Below are 24,150 nucleotides of genomic sequence, written 5' to 3'. Positions count from 1 at the left end.
AAAGGAGCTCCAATGACAAGCTGGTGATTTTCTTACTCATTTTTTTAAGCACTTTCACGAGACTATTCTTTAGTTTTAAAATAAAAACCCTCAGTTCTTTTTTTTTTGCACCTTCTTCTGATCGATAAAAAAAAAAAAAAAATCTTTTTATGATCAAAGCCAGACGTCAGGAAAAAAAAAGGAACTTTATTTTTATCGTAACATCAAAAGGAATTATTTTTTAAAACTTCTGACCGATCGATGACAAGTACGTGAGTTATGAATTATTTAATGCTCTTTATTAGACCGAAAGTATTACCAATTCTAGAAGACAATAGTCAAATAGTTCTTCTTGGTATCAGAAGTAAAAATGGTTTTGACAACGCATCGTGAAACTCTTGATTTTAATTTAAAGCTCGCTAAGTAAGATAATTTGATCAAAATTCTTGAGTTAAAAATTTGAATTGTAAATTCAACGGATTGAACGTTCAAATTGTTAGTTTGGCGTATTAAAAGTTGAGTTAAGTTAAATTTAACGTTAAAATCATTATTTGAACGTTAAAAAAACCATTCTGCAGCCAAAATAAAAGTAGATTTCTCGAATAAAAAAAATATATTTTTAATAATAATAAATAACTTCTATTATCACTGTTAGAATTTTTTGTAAAATTACAATCATATTACAAAACAAATAATAAGTAAAATTACAAATCAGTGTACAGCGAAATAAAATACAATTAATGTAATTTTCCAACACCAGGAAATCTACAAAGATGTATTGTAATTTTACAATTTTCTTGTATAAACCTAACACACGCATTGCAATATTACAGAATTGTTCGTAAATTTTTAAGAAAAAGCTTTTTAATTTTGCAAACATTATTTGTGATGATTCGGCATAATTGTATGTAAAATCACAAAAAAATATTGTTTACATAACAATAATCTGATAAAAAATTTAAAAAGCTTTTTTTTATTTTTACAATTTTCATCGTAAAATTACACAGTGTAATATAATGTTACCAGACAATTTTAATTATATTACACCAATTGTAATTCTACTTGACTGTTTTCCAATTTTAAAAACAATACTTTTAAATTTTACAAAAATGAGACTGATGTATCGAAAAAACAACCATGTCCTTCATATTTATTTTTACTAATTTTTAGTCTATGGTTGGTTTATTTGTAATAATAAATTCGAGGAATCATTTATCTTTTATAAATTTTAATATTACGCTCAAACGATCATTTCGAAATCAATATATTTTAATGAGTATATGTTAGACTTTAATTTTTATAATATTCAATGAATTATAAATAATGTAAAAGTTAGTTATTTTCCATCAATAAAACAGCATTAAATAACACAAATAATGTAAATAATAAATAATAAGCCGTAGAGCTCAATCACCAGATAGGATTAGCTTATAAGAATAATTAGATGTTAAATCACCTATAGGTCGTACGGCGTAGGGCGTTAGGTATCAGTCTGGCAAGCAAGCGGCTCGGGTTCGATTCTTAGTTAGGGTAAATATTATTTTTACATTATATCATCAGAGTTGTAAAAATTAAGTCTACGTGAGATGGAAAATCTAGTGAGCGCTTTATAAAAATAAAATGACAACATATATTAAATCAAATCTTTCTTTTTTATTATTTAAATTCAAGGAAAGTATTGTAATTTTACAAACAACTAATCTGAAAAATATTTGTAAAATTACAATACCATTTTGTAAAATTTTCTCATGATTTTCTCATGTTGCAGCCACATGATTTGTCATGTTTCGGCTACATGACAATCATGCTGCGGTAACATGACAAAATCATGTTACCGAAACATGACAAATCATGTTGCAGCCACATGATTGTCATGTAGCCGGAACATGATAAATCATGTTGCTACAACATGATTTCATCATGTTCATTTACCAAGATTATATCATAGTACATTAATTATTTATTTTTATCGAACAGATGGTAGAATTAAAACCAAAAACTTGAAATTCTGCCTAACAGAATAAAAAAAAAAAAAAACATTTTTATGGTATTTTCGTTTAAAAGCATCTAGTTATTTGAATAATTTTGATATTACTTATTTAAACTCGTTATCAACTTTTTAAACTTTTAATACGCTAAATTAAAAATTTGAACGTTCAATAAGTTGAAATAACGATTCAAAATTTTAATTGGGGATATCTTTAATAAAAATTATATTTACAGAATATTCGGGTTATTTGGATACTATGATCTACCGTTGAAACAGTACCTAGCAATTATCACTTTTCGTACGATCAATATAATAATGACAACCCTGGTGATAGTGACCAACACAGCAGATTTTTTCGTCAACATAAGCAATCTAAGTGAGGTGTCTTATAACATCGGTTATATACTCCCGATGACTGCAACAAGCTTAAAAGCACTGACATTTTTTATGCGGCAAAAAGCCGTGGTGAAAATCATCGAAGAGGTCCACGGGCCAGTTACTAAATTGATATCCTCTTCAGACATCGGAGTGGTGAATTTGATAAAAAAATCAGTATTTTGGCAGAACGTCGACTTTGGAATGTTCGTATGTGCAACTTTTTGTGTCTGCATGACAGGTTTGCTACCGATTAGGCAAATTTTGAGCACCCGGCAGCTGATGATTCGCGCAGTTTTTCCATTTGACGAGAAGCCCTATCCAATTTTTGAAATCGTCTATGCGCTTCAGTATTACGGATTACTGGTAGAATGCGCTTGGTGCGTAATATTTGACCCAGTGGTGATGGGTCTTGCCAGGTGGATAACTTTTCAAGTGGACGTTTTGAGGTCTAATTTTGAGCACTGCGATGACGGAATTCCTCGGGCTACTTTTGTAAAAATTGTAGATCTAGAAAAGGAACGTGAACGACAAAGTGACAAAAATGCAAAAATTAAAGTGTTTATTCCATTTTCTGATGACCAGGCCAATGAAACCAATGATTCATTTCTACTGAGATTTTGCCACTGTGTAAAAAATCATCGTCGGTTAATTCAATGCCTGGATAATTTTAATGAATTATTTGGGTTGATACTCTTTGCTCAAATTGCCTCTGACTGTCTTTTAACTTGCATTGGACTGTTCCAATTTGCTTTGGTAATTTTTAATCAGCTAATAGAAGGATTTGTTAACTATTAATAATTTAATAAATATTTATTTTTTATCTCTAGATAGATAAATTAAAAAATTATCTTGTATTTGGTGAAATATTGATATTTTTTAAGATATAAGCTCATTTTTATGATACACTCATCGAGACCTTTCATTTAAGTACTCACATCAATTTTTCATATATTTTATATATTTATATATATTATATATATGTATATATGAAAAATATATCAAAAATGCAAGTAGGTATTCAAATGAAAGCTCTTGATGAGTGTAATTTCGTAATGAGCTTATATCTTTAAAAATGTCAATAATTAAGAAATGATCTTGTATCTTGTGAAATATTGATATTTTTAAAGACATAAGCTCATTTTTATGATACACTCATCGAGACCTTTCATTTAAGTACTCACATCAATTTTTCATATATTTTATATATTTATATATATTATATATATGTATATATGAAAAATATATCAAAAATGCAAGTAGGTATTCAAATGAAAGCTCTTGATGAGTGTAATTTCGTAATGAGCTTATATCTTTAAAAATGTCAATAATTAAGAAATGATCTTGTATCTTGTGAAATATTGATATTTTTAAAGACATAAGCTCATTTTTATGATACACTCATCGAGACCTTTCATTTAAGTACTCACATCAATTTTTCATATATTTTATATATTTATATATATTATATATATGTATATATGAAAAATATATCAAAAATGCAAGTAGGTATTCAAATGAAAGCTCTTGATGAGTGTAATTTCGTAATGAGCTTATATCTTTAAAAATGTCAATAATTAAGAAATGATCTTGTATCTTGTGAAATATTGATATTTTTAAAGACATAAGCTCATTTTGATGTTATACTCATCAAGATCTTTCATTTAAGTACTCACATCAATTTTTCATATATTTTATATATTTATATATATTATATATATGTATATATGAAAAATATATCAAAAATGCAAGTAGGTATTCAAATGAAAGCTCTTGATGAGTGTAATTTCGTAATGAGCTTATATCTTTAAAAACGTCATTATTTAAAAAAATACATTGTAAATTAACAATAGTCATTATTTAAAAAAGGAAAATTTTAATTTTTTTTTAGTTCTCAAATCACAGCAGTCACATAGTAACTGAAAAGTTGCTAGTTTGCATTAATTATATTACATTATAATAACGTTTATTGTAAAATACCAAATTTTATCACAGCTGATAATTATATTTTTAAATATTAAAAACATTAATTTATTCAGTGAATTTAATTATTATCCTATATTCCATTTATAGGGTTATAAAAAGGTGTCAAAAAAAATTTGCTATTTTTGCTTTTTATTTTAAATAAATATTTTTTAACAGTTAACAAATATTCATTAATCATTAATAAATATTTATTAACAGTTAATAAATTGTACTTAATAAATAACTTATTAACTGTTAATAAATATTTGTTAACTGTTAAAAAATATTTATTAACATTTAATAAATAATTTATTAACTGTTAATAAATATTTATTAAATCCTATGATGTTAAATTATTAAATATAAATAAATTCTTCTATCAGTTTAATTCATCATCCCTACGAGTGTTGATTATTTTTAAGGTTCCTATTTCAGACCATTAAACGCAAGAGGCAGAATAACGTGTTCCGTGACATGGTAATGCTCGGTTCAGGCCTCATCCACTTGGGCTATTGGTCTATTTACGGTAATCTACTGATCAATGAAGTAAGATCGTCCTGATTAGTGAGTTTATTACATCACCTGATTTGTAATTTTGGTATTTTAGCATGAAAGACTCACTAAAAGTGTCTACAATTGCGGTTGGGAAAATCATAATAGCCGTAAGATCAAGACAGTTGTTGTCTTTGGGCTCTATCAGACACTTACTCCCATGGTAATGAAAGCTGGTTACTTTTTTGTTTTTGGAATGGAAACTTATCTGTCGGTAAGTAATCTATGTTTTATACAATTTTTTTTTCTCTTAAGGAGATCCAAATACCCTTCTAGTGTAAAGAATGTCTATAAAAAAATAATACGTAGAAATACTTTTGTTATCTTAAAATTAATTTTTCTCTCCTCCGGGCGGAAAGCGTCAATTTTCCGCCCGCTGCGCTAAATGAAAATGCCGCTTTCCGCCTCCGTCGAGGAGAAAAATAGTTTTCTCACCACGGGCAGGAAATAAGAAAGCCTCAGATCACATGTTTGTCGACCTCGGCTTCGCCTCGGTCAACAATTACATGTAATCTGAGACATTTCTTATTTTCCTGCCCTAGGTAAGAAAATAGTATATTACACATCTAGGGCAGTAAAATAAGAAATGTCTCAGATCACATGTAATTGTTGTCCGAGGCGAAGCCGAGGTCAATAAACATGTGATCTGAGGCTTTCTTATTTACTGCCCGTGGTGTGTATACTATTTTTCTCCTCGACGGAGGCGGAAAGCGGCATTTTCGTTTAGCGCAGCGGGAGGAAAATTGACGCTTTCCGCCCGGAGGTGAGAAAAATACTATTTAAATTAATTAATAACATTTATTGAGGAAATTGTCCGATAAATTTACTCATTAAATTGACATTTAATTGACTAATAAAACAATATAGCACTCTGAATTACCGGTATACACTTGACAACACTAAAAGAGTGTCCCTAACCTTAAAATTTATTTATGTTTACTTTCTAACTAAAATGACTTCGATGTTCTAGCATTTAAAAAACCTTGGTTACTTATGCGCATGGGTAACTAAGCAAGCGGTGTTGCCAAGTCTAATACAAGACTTTAAACAATGCAAGTTCCCAGTGATTTTTCATAAAAAATATAAAATATCTCCGTAATACCTTCGGAAAGTTACTTTTTTATTGTTTTAATCTTTAGCTTATTATTTTTTCAATCAAATTTGATGAAAATACAATTTTTTTTAATTCGTTAATTGCATTTAATTCTTAACCTAATAAACGGCTGGTGGAATCTCTATTTTACATGTAAAAATTACAATTCTATAACTTAATTATTTGATTAATTATCCCGGAATACTGTTTTTTTATTTTTTTTTTTTATTAGTTATTAGGCTACGTAGATTGAATATACAAATTTTCAGAAAATTTTAAAAATTTGACTACTTTGCGTGGATATAGAATAAGCGAAAGGAAATGTAGTATAGACCGGATAGCTCAAATGGTAGAGTAGCCGACATGTCTTCGGAAGGTTCTGAGTTCGAATCCCAGTCCGAGCTATCTAATAATTTTTTCTCGCATATTCTATAAACTCACATTAAGATGATCCTCTCCACATTCCTTTCTCAATCCTTTCCTACCAATATCCTATTACGTGAATGTAGAACGCTTCACGTAATAATTACCGTAACTCCTATTCTTTCCCGCTTCACAGCATTATTTATATTTGTAAGGTGGATCTCCTTAACGAAAAATAAAAAAGTAACGTTAATAAATAATTATAATTATTTTATTTGCAGGTGATACAAAAAGCTTACTCTTACTTTGCAATTCTCAATACCATGATGACTGATTAGAATTTTATTGTACACCTCAAAGTGCTACTCATTAATATTTATAAATCAACATCCGTTAATTTGACACCTCTATTTATATTATTATATGATATTAATATAATCTACACTGCAAAAAAAATTTCTACAAAAATTTCCAATAAAGCTATCGCAATGCTTGTATTACCGGTAATTTTAAAATATTTTAGACAAAAATTCAGTGCTGTCTTTAGATTTTTCCAATAGAACTAGCTAATTTTATCACTGTTAAAAATTTCTATTGTAATTTTACAAAAAATGTATCGGAAGCTAATAGGCAAAACATTTATTTAAAATTACAATCGGGTATAGTAATATTACAAAACATATATAGATGTGAGGTTACTAATTTAACAAGGTTTTGTAATTTTACAAATATTTTTAGATTAGCTAAGTTTGTAAAATTACAATACTTTCCTTGAATTTAAATAATAAAAAAGAAACATTTGATTTAATTTAAAGTTTTTTTCATGCCTACTGGTCAAGTGACTAGTGAACCTTATTCAAGCCAAGCGATGGACATTCCATCTGCACTATTGGTCGAGAGACATTCTCTCTTTGCATTAGTTCTATGGGGTCCATCGAACTTGAATACTAGTAAAGCTGGAAGTTTTGTGGTATCTGTTCGAGTTGTAAAGATGTTAAACAAATGAAAGAAAATGAAAAAAACTACATGAGAGCAAAGATAAACTTTGAAAAAATAAATGGGGTAGGTTACCAAGCCAGGAATCGAACCTGGATCTCCCTGATAACATGTCAGGAGCTCTACCAGTTAAGCTACCCAAATGGACCCCATAGAACTAATGCAAAGAGAGAATGTCTCTCGACCAATAGTGCAGATGGAATGTCCATCGCTTGGCTTGAATAAGGTTCACTAGTCACTTGACCAGTAGGCATGAAAAAAACTTTAATTTATATATACATAATGAGACATGAAGAAAAAAAAAATAGTTGTTAATTTGATTTAATATTTGTTGTCATTTTATTTTTATCAAGCGCTCACTAGATTTTGCATCTCACGTAGACCTAATTTTTAAAACTCTGATGATATAAAGTGAAAATAATATTTACCCTAACTAAGAATCGAACGCGAGCCGCTTGCTTGCCAGTCCGATACATAACGCCCTACGCCGTACGACCGATAGGTCATTTAACATCTTATTATTCTTATAAGCTAATCCTATGTGGTGATTGAGCATTACGGCTAATTATTTATTATTTTCATTATTGTTCACTTATTCACTAACTTTTACATTATTTATAATTTATTGAATATTATAAAAATTAAAGTCTAACATATACTTATTAAAATATATTGATTTCGAAATGATCGTTTGAGCGTAATATTAAAATTTATAAAAGATAAATGATGCCTTGAATTAATTAATACAAATAAACCAACCATAGACTAAAAATTAGTAAAAATAAATATGGAGGACATTGTTGTTTTTTCGATACATCAGTCTCATTTTTGTAAAACTTAAAAGTATTGTTTTCAAAATTGGAAAACAGTCAAGTAGAATTACAATTCGTGTAATATGATTAAAATTGTTTGGTAACCTTACATTAAACTGTGTAATTTTACAATGAAAAGTTGTAAAAATAAAAAAAAAGCTTTTTAAATTTTTTATCAGATTATTGTAATATAAACAATATTTTTTTGTGATTTTACATACAATTATGCCGAATCAGATGATAAATAATGTTTGCAAAATTAAAAAGCTTTTTCTTAAAAATTTACGAACAATTCTGTAATATTACAATGCGTGTTAGGCTTATACAAGAAGATTGTAAAATTACAATATATCTTAGTAGATTTGCTGACAGGTGTTGGAAAATTGCACCAATTTTATTTTACTTCGCATTGCTATACACTGATTTGTAATTTTAATTATTATTTGTTTTGTAGTATGATTATAATTTTACAAAAATTTTTAACAGTCTAGTATTGGACTTTTTAAGTCTGTTGGTAGTCTTATTTGTTAAATAAAATTTACAATAGTAGATCACGGTAGTATCTCGGTAAATATCCAAGCTTGCGAAAAGTAACTAAGTAGTTTTTTGTAGGGCTTGAGTAGAGCTACAAAAAAGTCCTAGGACGTTTTTTGATAGGACAAATAGTTTAGCCTACTAAGGCGTCCCATTAAAAGGACTTATCAACCAGAGGGTTCTATTTTATTTAATAATTACGATAGTTAAATAGTAAAAATTTCTTAAAATTGAGAATAAAAAATAACACCTAAAGGCTTGGAAAAATAATTAACACTTTGTTTCTGATTATTATTATTATTATTATATCAATTTATTAAACAACGTAACAATTGTACTATAAAATCATTTATTTAATATCTTCATAAGCTTAAATCTGAAATAAAAAATTATAGCAATAATTGTAACAATTCTAACCAAATAACCATTAAATTCACTTACTTGATTATCAATGGCTTCGAATTGCCATTTCCAAGTGTGGTTGTACAAAAATTGCCTGTGATCATATCGATTGTCATCAGGTGAGTAGCATTCAATGTGGCAAGATGGCGTAAGGATTGTCATTTTGTGCCTATTTATCGCGTAGCAGCGATAAAAGTGCTTGACCTTGAAATAAAAACAACCTAGCTGTAGAATCTTGACCTATAAAACCAGTATAAGCTTATGCTTACCTTATCAGCGACTTCTCTGGTAGAGCAGTGGCTCCAAAGAGGCACCAGCTTGCAGAACATGGAGAAAGGTCCAGCACACTGGATCTTCCTGAGTCTTCCATAAGTCGAAAGTTCCTGATAAGTCATCCCCATATCAACCTCATCCAGCTGAGCCAATTGTCCATCGATAAGCGGTTCCAATTCCGCAGTTGCAGGAGCTTGGATGATCTTCCCCAATGACGGAAGATTGAACTTGTGGCCAAAGAATGTGATGAACTTCTTGAGATCGTGCTTGGAGATCCCGCCAATTGGGTTTATATCAGCGCTGCTGCAATCGTACTTGGTGAAGTATCCACGAAGAGACTCGTCGACGTTGCTGGAGCCAAGGACTAGGAGTCCTCCAGGTCTCCCGCGGACCCAGAGCATCAATTGAGCTAGCAGGTAAGAGAGCACCATTCTCAATCTCGCTTGGACGTTCTGCAAAGCGAGGTTTTCTCTGGGGGAACCACCGTGGGTACGGAATCTGGGTGTTAGGTTTGAGACTTGCTGGAAGATTCCAAGAACTGCTGACACTGCGGCGTCGATGATGATGCTGTGGTGGTAAGATCCGATTTCGGATGCCAATTCGCTGGCTCGGGCTTTAGTCTCGGAACTGGAATTCTCGGTAGCCATGTAGCAGGTCACTAGCAAGGTGTTGCACAACTGCTTTGGGTCCTTAGGGATGTAGGTGAAGTCTCCGACGATTTTTTGGACGTCTGCTAGGACCTGGTTGTCTGGAAAGGTTGCACATCAAGGAATCAGCCAGCTGATTAATCAGGCCGATCAATCAGGTAAGATAATCAGACTGATTAATTAGCCAGGATAATTAGGCTGATTAATTAGCCAGGATAATTAGGCTGATCAATCAGCCAGGATAATTAGGCTGATTAATTAGCCAGGATAATTAGGCTGATCAATCAGCCAGGATAATTAGGCTAATTAATCAGCCAGAATAATTACGATAATCAATTAAGCTGATTAATCAGCCAGGATAATTAGGCTAATTAATCAGCCAGAATAATTAGGCTAATTAATCAGCCAGGATAATTAGGATAATCAATCAAGTTGATTAATCAGCCAGAATAATTAGGCTAATCAATCAGCCAGGATAATTAGGCTGATCAATCAGCCAGGATGATTAGGCTGATTAATCAGCCAGGATTATAAGGCTAATTATTGGGACGGCCTCTTTTACCCAGATTCCGACTACACAGATGGCGCTATTACCCAGATCCCTTTGACACATATCCCGATTACGCAGATTGTTATTAAACAGATTTTCTATTACACAGATTACTTATTACTCAGATAACCGATTACACAGAAAATCTTTAACGCAGATCCCGATAACGCAGATAATTTAAATTTTAAAATGATAAATGCCATAATAAAGCCAAGCACTAAAAGTGCCTGAAATTTTTAAATTGCCGCCATCAAAACATGCCGGATGAGCATGTAATCTAGCTATTGGTTGAATTTAAGGTTCAAGGTGTGCACGGAGCGCTTTATTGAAGTATCTACAGTGTATATGTGTAAAATCCCGCGTTGGTTGAATTTTTTATTAGATACTTGATATAATGAATCAACAAATGAATCAACAAAATTACAGGTTAAAGATTAGAGCTATATAGGTAAGTAAACATATTTATTATTTATATTAAAAGTTCGGGTTTGAAGTTTAAATATAATTAGTTCAATTACCCCCAAGCGGGGATGAATCGAACCATTTGACGCGTTTGCATAAATTAATCATTTAAGAATCAATGTTGTTTATTGACTAATTTATGGATCGATAATTAGAGAAGACATAATAAATTACCATTCCAAGAAAAAAAATTAGACAAACGGTTGACCCTGAAGGCCATCCCTGCAACTTCCCGCCACTTACATACCTAGGCGCTTAAAATTGCACTAATAATTGCTCTTCGAGCTCAAAAAAACAGCTTATGTCTTATTTTGAGCTCTCCAAGCTCAAAGAGATAGTCTTTCTATACTTTTGACATAGAATTTAATTTCACATAACTTCACACTAATAGATTTGTTTATAGTTAAAAAGATTTGTTAATATTTAACAAATCATTTATTAGAAGCCATTTGTTAGGCCTTAACAAATATTTCTTAGTATTTAAAAAGATTTATTAATACTTAATAAATGAATATCAGATTTATTGAATACAAACAAATCATTTTGAATACTAAGAAATATTTATTTAACATTAAAAAATGGTCTTTAATAAATGATTTGTTAGCTATTAACAAATATTATTTAATACAAATAAATCCTTCTATCAGTGCAGTCAATTCGTTCAAGAGATATCATAAATGAAAGAAAACCGAAAAGTGTTTTCTGCACATAACTTCACATAATTTCACATAATTTCACATAATTTCAGTCGATTCGTTCAAGAGAAATCATGAACGAAAGAAAACCGAAAAGTGTATTCTGCACATAACTTCACATAATTTCACATAATTTCACATAATTTCAGTCGATTCGTTCAAGAGAAATCATGAACGAAAGAAAACCGAAAAGTGTATTCTGCACATAACTTCACATAATTTCACATAATTTCACATAATTTCAATCAATTCGTTCAAGTGTTTTTTCCACATAACTTCACATAACTTTACATAATTTTGCATAAGTTCACATAACATTTCTTTTCGGATCGTTTTTGATGAGATAGTATGATTTTTAGACTTTTGAGCTCGAAGAAGCATAGAAAAGCTATCTCTCCAAGCTCGGAGAGCTCAAAATAACATAAATCGATCCAAAAAAAATTAGGAAAACGGTTGACCCTGAAGGCCATCCCTGCAACTTCCCGCTAATTTCATACTTAGGCGCTTAAAATTGCACCAATGACGTTTTTGAGCTCTTCGAGCTCAAAAATACAATTTATGGGTTATTTTGAGCTCTCCGAGCTCAAAGAGATTGCTTTTCTATCCTTTCAAGCTCTTCGAGCTCAAAAGTCTGATAGAGATTTGATAAGACACTATTTTTTGAATTTTTAAACCACAATCACTTTTGAATGAATAAACCGATATTTAAGCGGTTAGAAGCATTCGACGCAGTTTTTTAAGCCTCACGAAGAATCTCAAATTTTGAATTGATCGCGCTAGGAATTTTGGAGTTATTCCGAAAAAACACTTTTTTCGGTTTTCTTTCGTTCACCATATCTCTCGAATGAATCAACCGATTTTGACCGGACTGGTGGCGATCGACGTGGTTTTTTGAGGTTAAGAGCTGATTATTTTTTTGAATTGAACTATTAAGCCGTTTAGAAGTTATTCCAAAAAAACCACATTTGAAAAAATCGGTTGATTCATTCGAGAGATATGGTGAACGAAAGAAAACCGAAAAAAGTGTTTTTTCGGAATAACTCCAAAATTTCTAGCGCGATCAATTCAAAATTTGAGATTCTTTGTGAGGCTTGAAAAACTGCGTCGAATGCTTCTAACCGCGTAAAAATCAGTTTATTCATTCAAAAGTTATTGTGGTTTAAAAATTCAAAAAATAGTGTCTTATCAAATCTTTATCAGACTTTTGAGCTCGAAGAGCTCAAAAACGTCATTGGTGCAATTTTAAGCGCCTAAGTATGAAATTTGCAGGAAGTTGCAGGGATGGCCTTCAGGGTAAACCGTTTTCCTAATTTTTTTTGGATCAATTTATGTATTATTTTGAGCTCTCCGAGCTTGGAGAGATAGCTTTTCTATGCTTCTTTGAGCTCAAAAGTCTAAAAATCATACTATCTCATCAAAAACGATCCGAAAAGAAATGTTATGTGAACTTATGCAAAATTATGTAAAGTTATGTGAAGTTATGTGGAAAAAACACTTGAACGAATTGATTGAAATTATGTGAAATTATGTGAAGTTATGTGCAGAATACACTTTTCGGTTTTCTTTCGTTCATGATTTCTCTTGAACGAATCGACTGAAATTATGTGAAATTATGTGAAATTATGTGAAGTTATGTGCAGAAAACACTTTTCGGTTTTCTTTCGTTTATGATATCTCTTGAACGAATTGACTGCACTGATAGAAGGATTTATTTGTATTAAATAATATTTGTTAATAGCTAACAAATCATTTATTAGAGACCATTTTTTAATGTTAAATAAATATTTCTTAGTATTCAAAATGATTTGTTTGTATTCAATAAATCTGATATTCATTTATTAAGTATTAATAAATCTTTTTAAATACTAAGAAATATTTGTTAAGGCCTAACAAATGGCTTCTAATAAATGATTTGTTAAATATTAACAAATCTTTTCAACTATAAACAAATCTATTAGTGTGAAGTTATGTGAAATTAAATTCTATGTCAAAATTATAGAAAGACTATCTCTTTGAGCTTGGAGAGCTCAAAATAAGACATAAGTTGTTTTTTTTGAGCTCGAAGAGCAATTATTAGTGCAATTTTAAGCGCCTAGGTATGTAAGTGGCGGGAAGTTGCAGGGATGGCCTTCAGGGTCAACCGTTTGTCTAATTTTTTTTTTTCTTGGAATGGTAATTTATTATGTCTTCTCTAATTATCGATCCATAAATTAGTCAATAAACAACATTGATTCTTAAATGATTAATTTATGCAAACGCGTCAAATGGTTCGATTCATCCCCGCTTGGGGGTAATTGAACTAATTATATTTAAACTTCAAACCCGAACTTTTAATATAAATAATAAATATGTTTACTTACCTATATAGCTCTAATCTTTAACCTGTAATTTTGTTGATTCATTTGTTGATTCATTATATCAAGTATCTAATAAAAAATTCAACCAACGCGGGATTTTACACATATACACTGTAGATACTTTAATAAAGCGCTCCGTGCACACCTTGAACCTTAAATTCAACCAATAGCTAGATTACATGCTCATCCGGCATGTTTTGATGGCGGCAATTTAAAAATTTCAGGCACTTTTAGTGCTTGGCTTTATTATGGCATTTATCATTTAAAAATTTAAATTATCTGCGTCATCGGGATCTGCGTTAAAGATTTTCTGTGTAGTCGGTTATCTGAGTAATAAGTAATCTGTGTAATAGAAAATCTGTTTAATAACAATCTGCGTAATCGGGATATGTGTCAAAGGGATCTGGGTAATAGCGCCATCTGTGTAATCGGAATCTGGGTAAAAGAGACCGTCCCTAATTATTCAGCCAAGATAATTAGGCTTATCAATCAGCCAGGATAATTAGGCTAGTTAATCAGCCAGGATAATTAGGATAATCAATTAAGCTGATTAATCAGCCAGGATAATTAGGCTGATCAATCAGCCTAGTTGATCAGTCAGGATGATTAGGTTGATTAATGAGCCAGGATAATGAGGCTAATTAATCAGCCAAGATAATTAGGATAGTCAATCAGGCTGATTAATCAGCCAAGATAATAAGGCTGATTAATAAACTATACTTACCTCCATCCTTAACGGCATCAACGATCATGTTGCACATGGAAAATACCAAACAAGCAGTTGATGAAGAATCAACTCCCCCACTTAGCGGCAGGAAAAAGCCACCCTGACAAGAACGCCTGAGATAGTCCCACATCCAGCAAGCAGGTGCCATAGAAATCTCCTCCTCAGGAGTATGAAACTCTCCTACTTCCTTCCTGCTTTCCAAGCTCTCAGCGTCCATCATATCATTGGTAAGCTTGAAGAACCCTTGGTCACACACCGAAAACTCAACCTTGACCCTTGGATAAGGACTGCTCCTAGCAGCGGAGTGAGTTCTGGATCTGATATTGTTCCTGTAGGTCCTGGAAGATTATCATTATTACACCATCAACCAGGACACCAACCTACTAACCTACTAACCTTACATCCTCCAGATCAATTGTAGCAACAGTAACCTCAACCTCCGCCAATGAAAACTGCTTTCCTGCTGTGACAATCTCCCCATTTAAAGACACCGAGCTGGAACCGTTAAAGAACATCCTTCCACCGTCGCACCCACGCAAATTGCTGTACATATAAACGCCTCCTGCTTTAGCAGTGGCAGACTTAACGCGATCTGTGATCATGTGTGCTTTGCGGATTACAAAGACACTACCACTTGAATTGGAGATTATCTCGACTCCGTCCATCGACATGTTGATGTGGTTGGAAGCTGGGTGCCACAATTCCTCGCAAATTTCAAACCCGATGCAAGTGTCTCTGGTAGAAATAACAGCGTCGCCAATTGGAACCACAGTTTGTCCCGTTACCTGGGTAATGATCCTCGGTAGGAAGAAATCTTCGACAGTTCGTTCCTAAAAATCATCAACCAGCTCAGATTAATTCTAGAAGACTTACCTTGGATCTTAGAACTTACTTTAGTCCAGGGAGAGAACCACCTGCTTTCCCGGTACATGATAGTGTCACACATCTGCATCTTGGGGCGGATTAGCAGAATTCTAGAGTTTAGGAAGGCGACACGGCAATTGTAAGTGACGTTCTTGTGCATCACCGGCATTCCAACGTCAATAATCATATCCTGGCAGACACTGGAGGCCAATAGGGTAGCTAAAACCTGCCAGCTGTGCAATCTGGTGTCGCTTTCGAAGAAGTGGTCCTCGCAATTGTACCCCCTGGAATCATCAAGTAGCTTAGTTGCTTAAATTGTCAACTCACTATCAAGATTCCTTCTACTTACGATATCTCTAACTCAGGCCCGCTGCGAAACTTGGCACCAGCTGCTTTCGCCTGGCTGATGCTTTCCAGGATCCTCCTGAGGTTCCCGTCAAAGTCCATCGCCCATTGGTTCAGGGTGCTTACCGCCACAGTCACAATTCGCCCCATTCTGGAACCAACAAGAGACTGACTGTCAAAGGGCTCTAAAAGAAGTTGCTAGGGAGCGGGAGTGGGAGTAGGAGGGCTGATTGATCAATACGGTGAGTTAGTCTACATGGATCTGGCTAGCAGCCCAATCAAGGAATTGCAAGCAGCACTCTTTCCAGTCCAGCCTATTCCAGGTGAGTGATAATCATCAACCAAAAATCATTAACCAGAATGCTACTGATGAAATTTAACTGTTCCAGGTGGGCTGACCACCCAAATTCTCCAGGAAAGGTTTGGAGTGATAAAACGGGACCTGGACACTCTTCCGGTAACCACGGGGCTGGTAAAGTTCCGGGAGCTAGACGTCCAGTTGACGGACGTGGTCGCCCAGGAACCAAGGTGGCCAACAGAGTGCAAGGTTTGCTAAATTCTAACCTAGATTCTAGGCTCTAGTTGATGTTCCAATTATGATTTTAGGTTATAGCAGAACGGGTCCGTCATATTGACAACACCCCATCAGTCCCGGAGCCTTATTACTCTCCAACGGGAAGAGAACCCAAGCCTAAGCCAGTTAATGATGAATTTGGAAGCCTGGTGTTCAACTACTGCCCGATGAGCGTCACTAATTACGTAAGCATTGGTTAACTTTTGGTAGATAAGGTAAGGTGATGACCCACCATTCAGTTCACCAGGTCGTGCATCGGAGGGACGGCTATAGACTCGTTGTCTTGCGTGGTCCTGGATGACGATCTTCAATTCGAGTCCAGGTTCGAGTCTGGGAATCTTGGAAAGGTCATCAAGATAACGGACACCTACTACCAATTGTACCTGAGGAAAGACCTGTACACCCAAAGACACATGCAGTGGTTCTACTTCAGGATTTCTAATACTAGGAGCAGAATTATCTACAGGCTGTCGATAGTTAATCTTTGCAAGGAAGACAGCTTGTATAATGAAGGACTCAAGCCGCTGCTGTATTCTCTGAAGGACGCGAGCCTTCATGCTATTGGTTGGAGGCGCTGCGGAGAGAACATCAGCTACTACAAGAATGATTTTTCGTAAGTAAGGTGGCTGATCAGGAAGACTGATTAGGGAGACTGATTAAGAAGACTGATCAATAAGACTGATTAAGAAGACTGATCAGGAAAACTGATCAGTAGGACTGATTAAGACTTATCAAGAAGACTGATTAAGAAGACTGATCAGGATGACTAATCAGTAAGACTAATCAGTAAGACTGATCAGGAAGACTAATCAGTAAGACTGATCAGGAAGACTGATTAAGAAGACTGATCAGGAAGATTGATCAGGAAGACTGATTAAGAAGACTGATCAGTCGGAACAGGAAGTTTTTTCTTTGTTCAAATTTGAAGTTAAGCATATGAATGCTCATTTAAACAACTGCAAAAGTCCTGGCCCTGCTGATTAGGAAGACTGATTAAGAAGACTGATCAGGAGAACTGATTAAAAAGACTGACTAAGAAGACTGATCAGTAAGATTGATCAGGAAGACTGATCAGGCGCTGATTTTGTCTTTTCCAGGGATGAAGAACGTGAAAAGCACACCCTGACCTTCAACATAACCTTCCCTCATGACCAAGACACTGTCTACCTAGCGCACTGCTACCCTTACACTTATACCGACCTCCAAGAGTACTTATCCAAGTTGTCCAGCGACCCGGTGAAGGTAAAGTTCACCAAACTGAGGCTGCTCTGCCGAACTCTAGCAGGAAACAGTGTCCACTACCTGACCATCACTGCTCCAGTCAATGAAGAGGGGAAAAAGAAGAAGGGGATTGTCATCACTGCTAGGGTTCATCCCGGAGAAACACCCTCCAGCTGGATGATGAAGGGAATCATCGATTTTCTTACTGGGGAGTCTAAGCAAGCTAGGGTGAGTTTCCCAAACAAGTTACTTAATTCAATCTAATGATTTCTCTTTTAGGAGCTAAGAGAGCGGTTTATCTTCAAGCTGGTCCCAATGCTGAACCCAGATGGCGTTATCGTAGGAAACAACCGTTGCTCATTAAGCGGTAAAGATTTAAATCGGCAGTACCGAACAGTGATGCGAGAAAGCTACCCAAGTGTTTGGCACACCAAGCTGATGATCCGCCGGCTGATGGAGGAATGCGGAATTGCCATGTACTGCGACCTTCATGCCCACTCTCGGAAGCACAATATCTTTATCTACGGCTGCGAGAGCAAGAGAGCTTGCTATGGAAAGTTAGCTGAGCAGATTTTCCCGCTGATGCTCCATAAAAATGCAGCGGATAAGTTTTCTTTTGAGAACTGCAAGTTTTACATTGAGAAAGGCAAAGAAGGAACCAGTAGAGTGGTCGTCTGGTTAATGGGCGTTCAGAATAGCTATACTATGGAAGCTTCGATGGCTGGATCCAAGCTGGGTTCCCGATCTGGGACACACTTTTCTGCTCAAGACTATCAACAAATTGGCAAGGCTTTTTGCGAGACTCTGATAGACTTTTCTGATGATGATCCTGTCAAGGTAGCCTTTAATCTCTACTTTCTACCTTTAAGAGCTAACAAGTGAGTCTTTTAGGAAAAGCTGAGGAACAAGATCCTCCTGAGGCTGATAAAGGAAGGCTCCAGCGCGGATGAACCAACCAACATCAACCTGACTGATTACTCCAGCGACGAAGGCGACTCTTCTGACTCTTCTGAGGACAAGATCATCAACAAGCCTAATCCCGTTGAAAGCGAGGAGCTTGATGATGATCCTGGATTCTTGAACGTCCCGCCACCTTCTCCTCAGATGACTAAAGCTCAAACGCTCCGCAAGCTCAGGAGGAGCAGGACCAAGGCCCAGCTGAGGGAGACTTACCGAATTAAGAGGAAGCTCATGGTAATTTTATCCTAGAATTCTTTAGGATCTTCCAGGTTATTAATTGGTGGGTGTCCTTAAATTAGAGCCGTCAAGCCCTGGACCTACCCTCGACTGACCCAGGCAGCGACATGTGCTGCGAGGAGGAGCTGGATAGCTACCCCAAGCCTCCTGATGAGGAGATCAAGATCAGGAGTCCAAGGACCAAGTCAGTGAGGCTGCCGGTTATGAGGAACGACATCCAGGTGAAGCTTAGTGAGCTTAGACAGCAGATCTGGACCACCAGGGTGCTCCACCAGGTTGGGGGAAATCTTCTGGACACGGAACTGGTCCAGCTGGCCATGGTCAGCAATGAGAGCGAGGCTGTGCTTAAGTAAGTAACCTGAACCAGCTTCTAGGTCGTATTCAAGGTCTAGGGTTATATTTAAGGTTTGTTGGGCGGTTGATTACAGGTTGTGCTCCAAAAAGCTCAAGTCCCTGGAGCAGGGGGCTATATTGGAGACCAGGAAGCCCAAGAAGAAGACTAAGGAGACGCTGGAGAAACGCAGCAAGGTCAAGAGAAAGACTGAGGAGAACCTCCAGCCCAGAGTTAATGGTTTGGAGGCGTTAAAGCTGTTTGGAGTTGGAGAACTGCCTAAGAGCTCTTCCGGGGGCAGTAGTAAGAATTCTCAGGAGCAGAGGAGGAAGTTTAGGAAGTCTGGGATTGTTGCTGGAGCTGCGGTTCATGTTGCTAAGGGTAAGGTCAATCTTGCGCCTACTAAGAACTCCAGTTCCAGTTCTGATGAAGTTCAGGGGGTTGGAGATGCTCCTCTAGGTTCCAGGGGGAAAGGTTCCAGTAGAAAAGGTCAGAGGTTGAAGCTTCATTTTAGTGCTAATCTTTTGATAAGCAGGGAGAAAAGTGGAAAGTGAAGGATTATGTTACTGCTGTCAGGATAATTTTTTTTTTGAAAGTCAAGGAAAGTTTTATTTTTAGCTTCTTTTACAAAAAAAGAACAAGATGATACTGGATATCATCCCAGATTATACTCAGTGATATAACAAGATGACACTGGATATCATTCCAGATTATACGCAGTGATATCTATGGTGAAAAACAATTTCAGATAATTAAAAAAATCCAGATTATATTGCGTGATATCTGGATTATATTTATTGTAATCTGGATTATAGTCATTGCAATCTGGATTATACTAGCTACTATCTGAAATTTTTTTTTCACTCAGTATAATCTGAGATGATATCCAGTGTCATCTTGTTTTTTACGTTTAGGCTTTGCTAGTTTTTTAATATTGATTTTTTGGAAAAAACTTAAGAGTTATTTTGTGGGGAATTTTATTTTTTAGAAAAAAGAGAGAAGGAAAATTTGTTGAAATAAATTTTTTAGCATTGAAAATTAAGAAAAAAAAATTTTTTCTCACAGTATTATTAGTGAGATTTTGTAAGTTTTAGAAAATATTTGTTATTAATTATTATATTCACTGCCTGTTATTAATAAATAAATTTATTAATAGAAAAAAAAATATATTTTCTTACCTTAATTTATTATTATACCTCTTATATTATTATTATTTTAATCCTTTAAATTATCTGTAAAAATTAATAATAATTATACTAAAAATAATAATAAAAATTATAATTATAGTAAATATTACCTGATAATTGCATCCAACACTTTTGAAAAATATTAGAAGGTACCTAAAATATTTATTAAACATTTGTAGCAATATTAAAAAATTTTTAAAGTAAAAAGATAAAATTGTAAACAAATTTATAAATTTTTAAGGTTAAAAAAAATATATTACTGTCCAAAAAAAAAGCTTACCAAATTAGTTTCTTAAGATTATTTTATTAAAAAAAAAGATTATTGTTACTATTATTATTTTTAGAAAAATACTAACTAGAAAAATAGATGAAAAAATAATGTTATGATCGCAATAAGATAACAAAATACCGGCGATGGGAGAAACACAAAAAAAAAATAATAAACAAAGAAACATTGAGCTGCTGCCATCTGTTGGATTTTAAAAGAGATATTTGCTGTAAGGCGGTAGCGACATCTATGTAACTAAAATAATTCCTAGTAAGTGTACTGATGATAAGTGGGAGAAAGTATTTTAGTATTTTCTTACCGTCGATCAGCTGAGATGTAAGTGATATTTTTTTTTAATTTTTTAAAGTTCAGCACAATTAATAAAAAAAAATAATAATAATATATTAATTATTAATTATTAAATATATCAATTATTAATTATTAATAAAAGATTTCCATTTATTTTTTTATGAATATCAAGGAAATATTAAATAATAAAAACACTATCTATACTGTTAATAAATTACCATTATTGTTATTTATATTATTATTATTACAGTTAGTATATTTATTACATATATATATATATATATATATATATATATATATATATATATATATATATATATATATATATATATATATATGTTTATTTATTTATATATACCAAAACATAAAAGAATAAAATAATTCACAGCCAAATAAGTTCAAACATCACTCGGACAATTTTACTCAAATATCATTATTATTATTATCATTATGTAATTAGCTTCATCAATAAAATAAAAAAATGAGTATCATTCATCCTTTACGACTATTTACAATCTCATTTGCACAATAATTAACAATTATTAACTAATAATAAATAATAATAATTATTATTGTTTTAGTCTAATAAAAGTTAGATGTCAGAAAAGCATTTCCTAATTATTATTAATATTATTATTATTTATAGTAGCGTTACCGATCGCTTAGTGATTATTTAATTAATTATTATTTAATGTATGAACAATCTAGCGATTAAATAAAGATATTTATATATTTTATATTAACTTATCAGTTAAGATATTCAATATTTATTGAGTGTATCAATAATTAATAGTTAATTAGTTAATAATAAATATCATTATTATTATTATTATTATTATTATTATTATTATTATTATTATAACTATTGTTATGAATTATGTAGCGATATATATTCGATTTACAATGCATTATTTATGATAGCTATATTAATTACAAATTTTAATTAGGGTTACTTAAAGTTAACGCTTTTATTATTAAAAAATTATTATACATATTTTTAAATAAATATATAAAAAAAAAATTTTGAAAATTCATGTAGCCTAAAAAGAATAAAAATTGTCCTTAGCAACGGTTGCTAAGGTAAAATTGACCTTAGCTACCGTTGCTAAGGAAAAAAATTAACATAATAACCGTTGCTAGGGAAAAAAACGACCATAATAACGGTTTCTAAGATAAAATTGACCAAAGTAACTGTTGCTAAAGACAGAAATTACCATAGTAATCGTTGCTAAGTAAAAAAATGACCAAAGTAACCGTTGCTAAGAAAAAAATGATTATAGCAACCATTTTTAAGGACAAATTGACCTTAGTAACGGTTACTAAGGATAAAAATGGCCCTAGTAACCGTTGCTAGAGAAAAAATGACCATAGAAACAGTTGTTAAGGTAAAATTGGCCTTAGTTACCGTTGCTAAGGATAAAAATTATCATATTAACCGTTACCAAGGACAAAATTTCCCTAGCATCGGTTGCTAAGGAAAAAATCTCCATAACAACCGTTGCTATTGCAACAATTATCATAGCAACTGTTGTCAAGGATGACTATTTCTATAGCAACCGTTGCTAGGGATGAATATTTCTATAGCAAACGTTACTAGGATCAAATTTTTCTTAGCAATCGTTGCTATGAAGCATTTTATTCTCTTTTTACATGAATTTTCAGAAAAAAATAAAAATTAACTCAAAATAAAAAAATAACAAAACAAAAATATATAATTTAATTAAAAAAAATTCACTTTATTATATTTCGTCATTTTAACTGGCACATACAACCTTTACCTCAGTACCATTACAGACAATAATAATAATAATAATTATAATAATAATAATAAAACAATATAATAGTAATAATTCAAATGAAAAATATCTTAACGGAAAAATATAATGTCTTAACTTACAATAAAAAATAATTAAGTCTAATTATTGATTTTTTTTCTCTTTTTATAACCTTGAAAATTTTTTTTCCGGTTTAAAAAAAATCAACAAGACATAACCTCGTTAAAAAAAAAAGATTAATAAAAACGATAATTGTCAACAGTAATATCTAGTGTAACTACATCACAATTAATATTACACTGTACAATAATAATAAATGGCCGTTAAACAAAAAAAATAATTGTTAGTTATTAATAATTAATAAATGATTAATGAAAAAATTTAATTTAATTTGTAATTTAATAATTAATGAATATGTAACCATTATATACATAAAATAAATATCAACATTAAGCTACCTACAGTCGGTAACAGGTAACTTACCGACAGTAGATACTGGCTCATTATAAAAATCATATCATATTACCTAATTAATAATTAATAGCTTTTAATTAACCGTTTTTAATAATAATAATAATAATTAATTAACAAAAATCTCGCTTTATACAAGGTACCATAAATTGCACTGACTGTTAATTAGAACTTAATTAATTTAATTAATTAATTAGGTGTTAGGGAGACGATTGATTGTTTCAGAGCCAATCGGATAATTAATATAATCATTAATTATTTGGCACATAAGTTATTATCACATGCTCCAAACCACCCGCTAATTATAATTATAATTCTTTTTTTTTTTTATTTGTTAATAATAATTCATTCGAGAGATTCAATAAATTAAAAAAATATATATAATATAATATAATGATTATTGTTGTAATTGTGATTGTGAATTTTAGTGATACTTATTATTTATTTATTATTTATGAGAGAAGGCTAAGTACGTGCTTATTGAAGCGACTTTACAATTTACTTTTAGGAGTCTTCTAGTTGGCTTTTGGGTCTCCTTACCAGCTGGTAATTATTTTTAGGTTTTACCGACAGTTGGTAAGATTTTTTTTAATAGGAAAACTTTTTTTGGAAAACTTAAAACAATTTAAATTTTAGGAAAATTGTTGAAAATTTTTAGGATAAATCACGAAAGTGAAAATTTTAAGGAAAATTCTATGGAAATTTTGGAAAAATTGATAGAGTAATAAAAACATTTGTGAAAATACCTCGGAAAATTTCAGAAAATCAATACTAATTTTTAAAAAAATAACCACAAATTTTTCTTCAGTATTTATAGAAGAAAAATTGGAAAAATC

The 24,150-nt window shown here is 32.5% G+C and overlaps 3 protein-coding genes across 3 annotated transcripts; 2 read left to right on the top strand and 1 right to left on the bottom strand.

The window, feature by feature from the left end:
- The first annotated feature begins 256 nt into the window (after positions 1-256).
- On the top strand, positions 257-4,870 carry LOC123270809. Its single transcript, XM_044736959.1, has 3 exons — positions 257-402; positions 2,203-3,100; positions 4,745-4,870. The coding sequence occupies exons 1-3, from the start codon at positions 350-352 to the stop codon at positions 4,868-4,870; spliced, it is 1,077 nt and encodes a 358-aa protein (XP_044592894.1). The 5' UTR covers positions 257-349.
- A 4,116-nt stretch (positions 4,871-8,986) lies between these two features.
- Positions 8,987-20,536, bottom strand: LOC123270457 (glutamine-dependent NAD(+) synthetase). Its single transcript, XM_044736522.1, has 8 exons — positions 20,483-20,536; positions 15,986-16,132; positions 15,665-15,920; positions 15,169-15,602; positions 14,770-15,110; positions 9,331-10,082; positions 9,101-9,265; positions 8,987-9,035 (listed from the first exon to the last, which is right to left on the bottom strand). Exons 2-8 carry the CDS (start codon positions 16,129-16,131, stop codon positions 9,030-9,032), a joined length of 2,100 nt encoding a protein of 699 aa, XP_044592457.1. The 5' UTR covers position 16,132; positions 20,483-20,536; the 3' UTR covers positions 8,987-9,029.
- On the top strand, positions 16,113-19,922 carry LOC123270450 (cytosolic carboxypeptidase Nna1-like). Its single transcript, XM_044736506.1, has 9 exons — positions 16,113-16,304; positions 16,371-16,528; positions 16,588-16,740; positions 16,795-17,168; positions 17,653-18,004; positions 18,056-18,613; positions 18,668-18,970; positions 19,036-19,322; positions 19,402-19,922. Exons 1-9 carry the CDS (start codon positions 16,238-16,240, stop codon positions 19,856-19,858), a joined length of 2,709 nt encoding a protein of 902 aa, XP_044592441.1. The 5' UTR covers positions 16,113-16,237; the 3' UTR covers positions 19,859-19,922.
- Positions 20,537-24,150: the final 3,614 nt, after the last annotated feature.

Source organism: Cotesia glomerata, linkage group LG8, assembly GCF_020080835.1.
Source record: "Cotesia glomerata isolate CgM1 linkage group LG8, MPM_Cglom_v2.3, whole genome shotgun sequence".
NCBI classification, from domain to species: domain Eukaryota; kingdom Metazoa; phylum Arthropoda; class Insecta; order Hymenoptera; family Braconidae; genus Cotesia; species Cotesia glomerata.
Note: the sequence above shows the minus strand (reverse complement) of the source record. Positions and strands in the feature narration are given on the sequence as shown.

Coding starts and splice junctions, on each gene's coding strand:
- LOC123270450 (XM_044736506.1), top strand. CDS start 16,238: ATGGATCTGGCTAGCAGCCCAATCAAGGAATTGCAAGCAGCACTCTTT. Junction 16,741..16,794: donor CGATGAGCGTCACTAATTAC/GTAAGCATTGGT, acceptor CCCACCATTCAG/TTCACCAGGTCGTGCATCGG. Junction 17,169..17,652: donor TACTACAAGAATGATTTTTC/GTAAGTAAGGTG, acceptor TGTCTTTTCCAG/GGATGAAGAACGTGAAAAGC.
- LOC123270457 (XM_044736522.1), bottom strand. CDS start 16,131: ATGGGGCGAATTGTGACTGTGGCGGTAAGCACCCTGAACCAATGGGCG. Junction 15,111..15,168: donor ATTGATCTGGAGGATGTAAG/GTTAGTAGGTTA, acceptor ATAATCTTCCAG/GACCTACAGGAACAATATCA. Junction 10,083..14,769: donor TGATGCCGTTAAGGATGGAG/GTAAGTATAGTT, acceptor CAACCTTTCCAG/ACAACCAGGTCCTAGCAGAC.
- LOC123270809 (XM_044736959.1), top strand. CDS start 350: ATGGTTTTGACAACGCATCGTGAAACTCTTGATTTTAATTTAAAGCTC. Junction 403..2,202: donor TTTAATTTAAAGCTCGCTAA/GTAAGATAATTT, acceptor TTATATTTACAG/AATATTCGGGTTATTTGGAT. Junction 3,101..4,744: donor GACTGTTCCAATTTGCTTTG/GTAATTTTTAAT, acceptor TTCCTATTTCAG/ACCATTAAACGCAAGAGGCA.